The sequence below is a fragment of the Rosa chinensis genome, chromosome 1, assembly GCF_002994745.2.
Source record: "Rosa chinensis cultivar Old Blush chromosome 1, RchiOBHm-V2, whole genome shotgun sequence".
In the NCBI taxonomy this organism is placed as follows: domain Eukaryota; kingdom Viridiplantae; phylum Streptophyta; class Magnoliopsida; order Rosales; family Rosaceae; genus Rosa; species Rosa chinensis.
Genome location: NC_037088.1, coordinates 51,634,490 through 51,645,571, shown reverse-complemented (window position 1 = coordinate 51,645,571; position 11,082 = coordinate 51,634,490). Strand labels below are relative to the sequence as shown.

The following is an 11,082-nucleotide window of genomic DNA, read 5'->3' as shown; positions in this document are numbered from 1 at the left end:
CTTGATGACGGAAGCTCATCCTCGGTAGTGGTTGTTGCACCGTCATCCAAGTTGACATGATTAGGAACACTAAAGTGGGTATTTTCCATTGATGGTGTTTACCCAAACTTTTCCGTATTTTTCAAGTATTGCCAACAATGCTCAAACACAAAATCGCAACCTTCCTAGTCGTAGTACGTTGATTTAACATTCATGAGCTACATATAATATTAAGTAAATAAAATATTAAAAAAAATATTGGCTTAGTATAAATCGATGAATAAACTATATAACAACATTTTACTTTTAACAACTACATGATAAATAAATCAATAATCATTATTGAACATATTTCAAAATAATTACCTCGTCCTCCATATTTTCGCCGCTTCTTCGTTGAAAGTGTTCGACCTTGTTAAGAGCTTGGCGCCACTTCATACATGCCGGACTTATTTTCTTCCAACGAGCGTGGCAACTAGAATGTGTTCTATCCATGCAACCGGCCAGTTTGTGAGCATTGTACTCCTCCGCCACACGACTCCACAATAAGTCCGACTTTTGATCTTTTCCAACGCAACCATCACCCCCAACGGTGATCCAAGCTTGGCAAAAAATAACTTCTTCATTGTGCCTCCAAGAATCCCCTCTTGGAGCCATTTTTTCCAAGACAAAAAAATTAAAAGGAAGATATATTTAAGAACAAGAAGATGTAACAATGAATGGAAAATTGTGAAGGAGATGGAGGATATTTGGTGTGAGGAAATAGAAAAGAATGGGTAGGTATTTATAGAATTTCCTATAATTTACTGTTCCAACGGGTATATTTTTTCCCCCAATTTTCTGGTAATTTTTTTTATTTTTTTTGGAACAAAAAGGAAATAATAACTCTTCAATTAATAAGAGCCGTTCATCACTTTTTTCCAAATAATCTGAACCATTGGATCTTGAATAGATCCGTTACAGTCAAAAAAAAAAAAGAGGTAACATCGGACCGTCCAAATTGATCAGTGAAACAATCTGGACTGTGCATTTCATGACCGTTGGGGATTCCAACGGTCACCAAGGGACAGCTTCGCAGGCGAGGGGCCCACGGTTGTAGACGGAAAGCAGTCGATCTTCTCTCTCCAGCGCGCGTGCTGTCTCTTCCTTCTCCCTTTGGCTCGCGTTTCCTTCAGTTTCTTCGTTCCGCGCGTTGGTTCGGCATGTGGGCTGAGGCAGCAAGTGGGCTGGCCCTCATGCACAGTGATAAGTTCTGGTCTTGGAAAAGTCTCATATTTGAGACTACAAATGAGTCCAAGTCCTATATTTATAGGACCAGACCCCCCAAAAACAAAAGGTTGGAGATCCAAAGTCTCAAAATGGCCCAAAAATAGGTTTGGCACCCCAAGGTTGGAGTTGCCCTAAAGGAGCATTATGTCTCTCCACAAAACCATCATAATGAAGCTTCTTTTTGTAAACCCAACGACTGCCTCCAGCCTTCTTCCCTTTCCCTTTAGGTATTCGAACAACACTCCATGTATTATTGTCATGGAAAGCTTGAACTTCATCTACCATAGCTTGCTTCCATACATCAAGATGATTAGCTTCCTCAAAACTTTGAGGTTCATCAGTACAATTAAAAGAACAAAGCTCGATCAGCACGGGTTCATATTAATCAAGTCGTAGGGTAGCACAATATGTCCAGCAGTTCAAATCTAACCCAATTTAATTTCAACCACATTTCTAGTCCTTTATTAGTCTTCATAGCCATATTTGATCGTACCTGCTTCGATCGCCTCCTACATCGATCAATCAATACCAAGTGGTGGAAGATGGAAGAGAGTTAAGCTATTTGGGTAGTTCGATCGCATCGGTAGAGGATTCTTTTTCTTAATATGGCAGCTTAGTGCAATTTTTCAACTCCAGTCGATTCTGTCAAGTGTTAACTAAGCAACCACGAACTCGACCATCTTAATTAATACTAACTCACTGCCTAGCTATGTCCTATGCCTCCATCTCCACAACACTTACCTCACTCGCCGCTTTCAGCTATTCCACTACGACATATTTTGGAATCACGCGAACAAAATTAACAGCACATTACAAGAATCCTCATCATATATTAATATAAATATCAGTGACAATCAATTAAACATTGTCACAAAAAATCTAAATTTTTCACTTAACATGAAATGCGAGGATTTTTGTTTTTGTCACTACTAATTTTCAAAAAGGATCAAATCACCAAGCTAGCTGTCACATTTCTCACCGTGTCACAAGTGGTGCCTTGTAGGCTTGTACATCACAATTTTCAACCCTTCATATTTGTGACGAAGTATTAATAGCGAGGCTTCTTTTTTCGTAGTTGTAAGGCTTGCACATATAAACGAGGCATGCATGATGCAATGAATGCATGTAGAGATTATTTGGCAGCATTTTAGCATCTCCCCCTCAAGTTAAAGTAGTGGACTACAGACCAAAAAAAAGAAGAAAAGTAGTGGACTTGAAAATGGGCTGATTCCGGTTCTCAACGTCACAGGCCCAGACCCGATGATTTGATTTTCCGTGACCTTATCTTCAGGCTGTGACAATTTACCCCCAATTCAGCGCCAAGATCCACATAACCCCACACTATAAATTTCTGCCCCCAATTTTGAAAACTCAAAAAATCGCCGATTCTTTAATCTCAAAATGGAGGAAGAAGAAGAGGGAGGAAGAGGAGGAGGGAAGGTTAGGGTTTTGATCGAGAAGGCAACGGAGTCAATCGAACCAGAGGTCGACCCCAGCCTCCTCAAGGCAATCAAGGCCGTCGTCCGCCGCTCCGATTCCGAGCTCCGACTCGCCGCCCATCTTCTCATGGACCTCATGAAGCGCGACCACTCTCAGGTCCTTCAAAAAAACTCAGTCTTTCATTTCTCTGCAACTCTGTTTTCGCTAGGGTTTTATTAGCTTAATCAATCGAAAAAATCATTGCCAGATTATCAACTCAAATTAGTCAAATTCAAATTGGTTTTTATAGAAATGAAGACAAAACCTTGATGATCCTTTAGGGATTGTTGCGTAATCTTTGTGTTTTGAGCTGAACTTTTAGGTTATTTTGTATTATGACTTATGGGAGAGAAGAAATTTTTGCTGAAATAGAAATGTTGCAGGTGAGGTATTTAACGCTGCTGATAATTGATGAGCTTTTTATGCGGTCGAAGCTGTTTAGAGGCCTTGTGGTTGAGAATATGGATCAGTTGTTGACGTTAAGCGTCGGGTTTAGAAGGAATTTGCCACTGCCAGCTCCGGCAAATGTTGCGGCTACTCTGCGTTTGAAGGCGATTGAGTTTTTGGAGAAGTGGAATGCTTCGTATGGTGTTCATTATAGGCAGATTAGGTTAGGGTTTGAGTACCTTAAGAACACGCTTAAGTTTCAGTTCCCGAATCTACAGGCAAATGCGGCGCGGGTTCAGCAGGAGAGGAGGGAGAGGGAGAGGAAGTCGAAGGAGATTTTGCTGAAGAAGTTTCAGAGTTTGGAGAGGAGTTTTGGATCAATAAAGGAAGAGATACAATCGACGGTTGATGAGATTGGGGAGTGTTTAGAAATTGCACGTGCTAAAGAGGAACATTCAAAGTTTATTCCTTTAGATGATGAAGATTTTGAAGAGATTCATTCTTATGAGTTACGGCAGTTGCGTTTGCAAACGTTGGAAGAAGAAGATAAAATTCATGAGAATACTGAAAACAAAGTGGTTTTTGATGCACTCAGGGAGCTTTACAAGCTTTTGTTAACAAAGCATTTGGTTGCGGTCCAAGAATGGATAACTGTTCTTGTAAGGGTTGAACTGAATGATAACAGGTCCAGAGATTCCTATTTGAAGGAGTTCATTGATATCCAGAATCATATTCAGTCAGTCAAGAAGAAGTGTGAAGAATCAGGTTGCACTCTTCTAAACACTGCAAATCCTGATGAAGAAGATTTTTGGGAGGAAGGCAATATCGGATCAGTTGAGACTGGGAGTTCTAGTCGTCCCAGTAACAACATTGAAGATCTTGCTGGGACATCCACATGCACATCTACATGTACATCTACATCTACATTCAATGAGGTAAAAGAGAGAATTTCTAAAGCACATGGTAATGTGACAAACAGCAAAAAAACTCGCAGTCGTGAAGGTGGTGTAGCCAAGTTAGATCCTCTGAAGAGCAAGCTTTTGGCTGAAGCTCCAGAGGTGAACTGGGGCTCTTATTTGGATAACTGGGGTTCAAAGAGAGATGTATTGGCTAACCACCGGGGTTTGGAGCTTGAAAGTCATTGGGGCAGAGTAGATCAGGATGCAGTTATCCCAGCAGATAAGATTGCAGAGTTAAATCTTCAGGCTACTGTATACAAAGAAAAGCAAGTTGATATTCCACCATGCCGAGCTCCATTAAGTAATGGAAAACTTTGTCAGAGAAAAGACTTGAGAATTTGTCCATTTCATGGACCCATTATTCCCAGAGATGATGAGGGGAAGCCTCTGAATCAGAACCCTTCTATGGATGAGACAACTCTGGATACAGGGGCCACAGGGGACAATCTAGTAGAGCAGTTGGCGAAACAAGCCGTGAAGAATGTTCGTGAGAAAGATAAAGAGTTAGCAAGGAAGAGAGAAATTGATAAACAGGCACTGAAGCGTGCAAAGCTTGCGAAAGTACGAGAACACAATGATTTGGTTTTACGTGATGCTGCTATGGCTTCGACTTCTAGATCTGCAGCCATTGGCGAAGATTTGGAGGCAAACCCATCATCCAGAAACAAAAAGAAAACCCTTGCAGCCATGCTGAAGAAGAAAGAAACACCAAAAGATAGATTAGGTCAGAGGCTTTTAAACACACGAGCGAGTGCTGCCACTGTAAGACAGCTTACCTTGGGGGCGGATACTAATTACAGAGAAGCCTTCCCGAATCAGTGGTGACTTCTCTTACTTGAGGTCACCCTTGTGTCTTTACTGATCGTTTGTTTTACTTGTAAATTGTCTTTGTTTAGTTTTTAGCAACTACGGAGACGTCTTTTTGCAGATTCTGTAATATATGTTACTTTTGTGATTCGAATTCTTTTGGAAATTATGCAAATAAGGGAAGTTGATGAATAAAAGTTGGAGTTTAGATAGCTGATGCTCAGTCTCTTTATCATTATTGTTTGAGCTTTGTTCTGCAGAAGTTGGCTTGTAGCTTTCTTAGACTATTGTATCCTAGATGGTAACAGCAATTTGAAATCTATATTGTACAGACCAGAATCAAAGCCGAAGAGAATATTACATAAAGTTTTAAATTCAACCACTTTTTGGATGGTTAGTTGGTTACAATAGCACCAGATGATGAATTAAAGATGCTAGTAGCGGTGAAGTCAAGTCACCTCTTATGCCATTATTAGTGCCCTAGAACATTATTATCTTTTTAATTATGATGAACAGAACGTATTATGACATATTACATAATAAGGAAGGTAATCGGTAATCTATCTCTTTAAAAAATTAAAAAAAAAAAATTAATGGAAGATTTTTTCCAATGAAAATTCGTGCAGAAATATATAATGTGCCTATAGAATTACTGTATTAGTGGGCAAACTGTCTTCATAGTGGAAGCAATATTTACATTGTCTTTGAGCAAGTGTGAAGTCAAGTTAACATAATGAGCAAGGGATTATCAAGTCGGCATTTTATCTTTCAAGTCATCAAACTTTTTTTTTTTTTTTTTAAAAAAGTCATCCAACTTTAATTAGATACGAGTCTAGCAACGTAACATATTGGATATATAACAAGAGTTCATTTCTTCAATAAACAGAATGATCAACTACTTGAATTTGATTTGATAACTTAATGGATGAGGTAAAAGGCATAACCATGTTTATGAGTTATGAAACTAGAAACTTTTAAGCCACCTTTGCAGCACTGAGTTGATTTTATACTTCTGTAATAATGTAAATCTGCTAGGCATGAGTGCCATCTCGACCGAAAAACATGAGTGCCATAAAAAAACTCCCACAAAGTTTGGTTTGTCTGAGTGTCCCCGTGGAAGATACGTTGGATTTCCCATTTAAAAAAAGGGTGTCATCTTATAATACATATGACCTAATTGTTTAAAGGATAATGAAAATGACCCACTAATGTTCTTTTTCTTTTGGTCAGTTATGATCCAATTGTTTGAACTTTGATGGATGAGATGTGGATATCTAGAAAGTCCAAGTCACCCCTTGAATTATTAGATGAAATTTAAAACGTGGATATTCATTATTGAGGGATGTGTTTCCTATAAAAGTAAAATTTACAGCTCACTTTTTTTTTAATTTTATATATATGTGTGTGTATATATATATATATATGTGTGTGTGTATATATTTTATAACAAGTATTGAGTCTCCTCAAAAATAATTCAAAAGGAGGTAAGCTAAGAGTATCGTTCTTGTTGTCATAGGCGTATAATCTTCATATTTATTGGAGGCTTATTTAGGTAACCATTAAGGCATAAGTTGCTTATTTAAATATACGTATTCTTCATCTATTTAGCAATGCTTATCAATGACTTGATTGAGAAGTCTTGCGCTTAGGATAGCTTGTAAGCTGTAGAACAATACAATTGAGTGTGTTTTATTTTAAAATTAGATGCCAACATGTTCTGATGAGTGATGACATCTCATTGGCAATTCACTTTGACCGATGAGATGTTTGTCGTGACGTAGTCAGAAGTTATTTTATAAAAAATTAAATACCTAGCTCTTTCGACGAAATTTCATCTACAAAGTATATTTTTATCGAGATTTCGTTAACAAATTCACTTTTAATGATGAGATTTTGTTGGCCAATCCACTTCTAACAATCCGCTCGTTCATTTTCATTCTAATTTGTAATTATAAAAATTTGAAATTCTCATATCTAAAGTGTAAGAGTACTAACTTTTATTAGTTTTCTGAAATGCTCCACTAAAATGAAAATCAATTTATCTATCAATGTATCACTATATTGATATACTATAAAGACCTTCACTCGAAACCCTTCTACATGTATTTTACCATATATACACCGTAGAGGCAACCCATAGTCGTCTCCACTCTCCTAATAGTTCAATAACTACATCAGTAACTGTAACAACAGCTAAAAAGCCCTTTAATTAATAAAACCTCTTGTTATAACCATTCAAATTTTACTTCATAAAACTCGAAATTAGTTGGGAAAGGTGAAAAGCCTCATAACTGAATCCTTTAATAACCACTTGATACCCGTAACAACAAAAACTTACCGTCTAATCCCAATCACGCGGCCCACCTTAGTCGGCCGGTGACCCATCTCTCTCTCTCTCTCTCTCTCTCTCCATTCCTCTCATAGTCTCATGTAAAAAAACATTTTAAGAAGTGCCCCTTTTCATTCTCTTCTTCTTCTTCCTCAGTAGACACATTGGAATCGAAAATTTTCCCTCTTTTTTTTTTTTTCATCAATTCTTTGTTGCAATCACATTTCTGAAGAACCCAGAATCCAAAGATTGGATCTTTTTCGTTGCAGTGAGCAATCATATGGTACACATTTTCCCAATGGTTTGAACTTTTTTCCCAAAGGTTTGAACTTTTTGGGTTTTCGTTTCAAATTTTGTTGCGGGGTTTTTGGTTTCCCCTGTATGAAAATGGACCCAGAAAACATGGAGATTGTTCCACCGTCGGATTTGATGGACGACGACGAGATCCACGGCCGTCCTCGCCAGTTATTTACAGTTCCAAAGCCTCACAACAATGGCAATAACATTCCGGGAACCACCAGTGTTCATGAGCTTCTTGAATGCCCTGTTTGCACAAATTCAATGTACCCTCCAATCCATCAGGTTTGTGCTTTAATGGGTTTTGGTTGTTGGGTTCATTGTTGTTTTTTTTTTTTTGCCATTTGGGTTGTTTTGCTTGTCTTGGTTTGTGCAATTTGGTTGTGAAGATATGTATTTGACAGGTTGGTGAAGATTAGTTTTGTGGGTTTTGAACTTTATGGGTGATATAGGTTGATTAAATTGAACAGGGAGGGATTTGATTTTGGAAAATGGGGTGGGGTGGAGGTGGAATAGAGTAGAAGATAGTATGAGTGGCTGAAACTTGTTAGAAAACTACATTGGTTCTTGTTACTTAGAACTGTATATTGGTTTAGCCAGAACACTCAACAGGAATGTTTTAATTCGGCCTAGTATTATTCTGTAGTTATGTGATCATCAAAGATTTGAACTTGAAGTGTGTTTTGGAGTTCATAGTAACAGTCTAGCAAGCAGAGTGCAAAGTTTCACGAAATTTATTCGAATACATTGTATGTGTAGAGAAACATGGGGTTGGTGATTACGTTGTTGAGGCTCTTATTGGTCAGTTGGTTTGGAAGGGGATTACCAACAATAGGAGTTTTTGAAGTCCCCAGAGATTGTGTAACATGAAGCAGGTTAATGTCGTGACAGTTCCAAATTGTTGGGTATTGTATATGGATGGTTTATTGCTGAAAAGCTTGTGTTTGAATTGGGTGCATTTTGCTCATATCATTCATTCATAAATCATTTTGGCGCTCCTAAAATTTTATTAGTTGTGTTCTTGAATTTGTGTAATCTTTTTCATTTACTTTGAGGACAGGAGAGGTGTAAATTCTCTCTCATGCAATAAATTGTAATAACATATTACAACTCTTTGATGTAGAGGTTGCAATAACATATTTTTGAAGGTGTAATGCATATGATGCATTTTAAAAACCAAGTGTTGTGATATATACTCAGAAATGTGAGTTTATGAGTTCCAGATGTAGAAGCTTTCTTTAGTTTGGATGAGCAACACTTTCTCTACTCTGGCAAATGGAGTTCTTTACCTTTCATCTTGTTTCATTTCATTGTTATTTGAATCAAGAGATACTCGCTCAATCACTACCTTAAGATTTGTTGTTGATGGCAAGCAAGGGGATTGTTCTAAAACTATGAAGCTGCTTGTGAAATTCTTTTAAGAGTGATGGAGCTTTATGGCGTTTAACTCTGAAATTTTGTTTCTGCAGTGCCATAACGGGCATACCCTTTGTTCCACCTGTAAAACAAGAGTGCATAATCGGTGCCCAACTTGTAGACAGGAGCTTGGTGACATAAGGTGTTTAGCACTGGAGAAGGTAGCTGAATCACTTGAACTGCCTTGCAAGTACTGCTCGCTTGGGTGCCCAGAGATATTCCCATATTATAGTAAACTGAAACATGAGGCTGTCTGTAACTTCAGACCATACAACTGTCCTTATGCCGGTTCAGATTGCTCTGTTGTTGGGGATATTCCATTCCTTGTTGCTCATCTACGGGATGACCACAAGGTGGACATGCATTCTGGATGTACTTTTAACCATCGTTACGTTAAGTCTAATCCCCGCGAAGTAGAAAATGCCACATGGATGTTAACTGTAAGTATGCATGTACTTCCGCATATGTGTGTCTTTAAAATTTTTGCTTTTGATGAAATAGTGATCAGGAAGTACATGTGAATGCAACCCTTTTCAATGCTTATTTGGTTACTAAGATATTGAAGACGAGCTAGTTAATTCTATTGTTAGGATTTGATCCATTATTAGGTTGCTTCGATTAAGAAATCCTAATTGCATTATTAAACATTTAAGTAACCTTTAGCGGATTTGTTCAATTTTTCCGGACTAAGCCTGGGAATATAGGAGTCATGGGATCCCCCTTGATAGTATATAAGACTAGAAAAATCATGGGTTGATTTACAAGATAGAGAAGTAATCGTTTTATTTTTCATCCTTGTTAGGTTTTCCACTGCTTTGGTCAGTACTTCTGTCTCCATTTTGAAGCATTCCAGCTCGGTATGGCTCCTGTTTACATGGCATTTCTACGTTTCATGGGGGATGAAACAGAAGCTCGTAACTACACCTACAGCCTTGAGGTTGGAGGAAATGGCCGAAAGATCATATGGGAAGGAAATCCAAGAAGCATAAGGGATAGCCACAAGAAGGTTAGGGACAGCCATGATGGCCTCATAATACAGCGCAACATGGCGCTTTTCTTCTCTGGTGGGGATAGGAAAGAGCTGAAGCTGCGAGTTACAGGACGGATATGGAAGGAACAGCAGAACCCAGAAGGCGGTGCCTGCATCATACCTCTCTGTAGTTAGTTCTCGATTATCCCTTTCACTCGTGTGCTAAAACATTATCTTAATGTTATTAGTGAATGTAGATGCTAAAGGATTCTTTCTCTATTTATGAAGTTTCAATTCTGGAAGCTTCACTTTCCAAATGTAGTATATTAAAGCTTCCAGTTTCCTTGTAGCTGAAATACAATATTTTGTCCTGATTTACGCTGTTATTAAGAGTAGCTTAACAACTCAATGGTTTTCTATAGTTTATGACAAGCCAAATTAATCTGTTCTATGAGATTAATTCAAGGCTTAGTTTCAAAACATAGCAGTAGATGAGACGGTAGATCTTAGTTTTAAGGCTTTAGAAAGCTTGGAGGTAGTAATAAGGTAACTTATGGTCTTGAAAGCAGAAGCACTCAGTTTAAGACTACATGTAGTCTTAAACTACTAATCTCTATAGGTGTGGCTTGGAGAGTTGGAGGTAGTAATAAGGTAACTTGTTTTGAAAGTAGAAGCATTCAGTTTAAGACTACATGTAGTCTTAAACTACTACACTATATAGGTGGCTTAATTAAAGTTAAAAGAATAACTATAGTCTAATAAGGTATTATTGTGAAATGATACAAATTATAAAATTTTATTGCAGCATATAAATCCTTAAGAGGAAATTGGATAAGATTGTTTGAATTACAATATATGTTGCACTTCAGTCTTGACACAAACACAGTAATTCTTAACATTGAAGAACTTGCGAGTCATCTAGTCAACATTTTCATAAAGTTTAAGATGTAGGCGTGGGGTGAGAAAGACCTCCAGTGGGGTTATCTTCATGTTTGTTATTCCTGAACTCTCACCCATATCAAGTGGTTCATCAGATGGGGCTGTAATTTCAAACCCATGAATTAAATGAGCCAGTGTAAGTTGAGTAACTTGAAGTGCTAGAGATATTCCTGGACATATTCGTCTACCACTTCCAAATGGTATAAATTCAAAACTCTGGCCCCTAACATCAACATTCTTGTGAGTTGTAA

The 11,082-nt window shown here is 37.9% G+C and overlaps 2 protein-coding genes across 3 annotated transcripts; both read left to right on the top strand.

Moving 5' to 3' along the window:
- The first annotated feature begins 2,550 nt into the window (after positions 1 to 2,550).
- Positions 2,551 to 5,097, top strand: LOC112182013 (UV-stimulated scaffold protein A homolog). Of its 2 annotated transcripts, none has more exons than XM_024320443.2 (2): positions 2,551 to 2,844; positions 3,156 to 5,097. In XM_024320443.2, the coding sequence occupies exons 1-2, from the start codon at positions 2,650 to 2,652 to the stop codon at positions 4,896 to 4,898; spliced, it is 1,938 nt and encodes a 645-aa protein (XP_024176211.1). In that variant the 5' UTR covers positions 2,551 to 2,649; the 3' UTR covers positions 4,899 to 5,097. The 2 variants fall into 2 exon arrangements, with proteins under 2 accessions (XP_024176211.1, XP_024176210.1); XM_024320442.2 differs by having other exon boundaries at positions 2,552 to 2,844; positions 3,111 to 5,097.
- Positions 5,098 to 7,327: 2,230 nt separating this feature from the next.
- LOC112182007 (E3 ubiquitin-protein ligase SINAT3) lies at positions 7,328 to 10,298 on the top strand. The gene is made up of 3 exons (XM_024320434.2): positions 7,328 to 7,791; positions 8,976 to 9,362; positions 9,725 to 10,298. The coding sequence occupies exons 1-3, from the start codon at positions 7,591 to 7,593 to the stop codon at positions 10,085 to 10,087; spliced, it is 951 nt and encodes a 316-aa protein (XP_024176202.1). The 5' UTR covers positions 7,328 to 7,590; the 3' UTR covers positions 10,088 to 10,298.
- The last annotated feature ends 784 nt before the right edge of the window (positions 10,299 to 11,082 follow it).

Coding starts and splice junctions, on each gene's coding strand:
- LOC112182013 (XM_024320442.2), top strand. CDS start 2,650: ATGGAGGAAGAAGAAGAGGGAGGAAGAGGAGGAGGGAAGGTTAGGGTT. Junction 2,845..3,110: donor TGAAGCGCGACCACTCTCAG/GTCCTTCAAAAA, acceptor GAAATGTTGCAG/GTGAGGTATTTAACGCTGCT.
- LOC112182007 (XM_024320434.2), top strand. CDS start 7,591: ATGAAAATGGACCCAGAAAACATGGAGATTGTTCCACCGTCGGATTTG. Junction 7,792..8,975: donor TGTACCCTCCAATCCATCAG/GTTTGTGCTTTA, acceptor TTGTTTCTGCAG/TGCCATAACGGGCATACCCT. Junction 9,363..9,724: donor ATGCCACATGGATGTTAACT/GTAAGTATGCAT, acceptor CATCCTTGTTAG/GTTTTCCACTGCTTTGGTCA.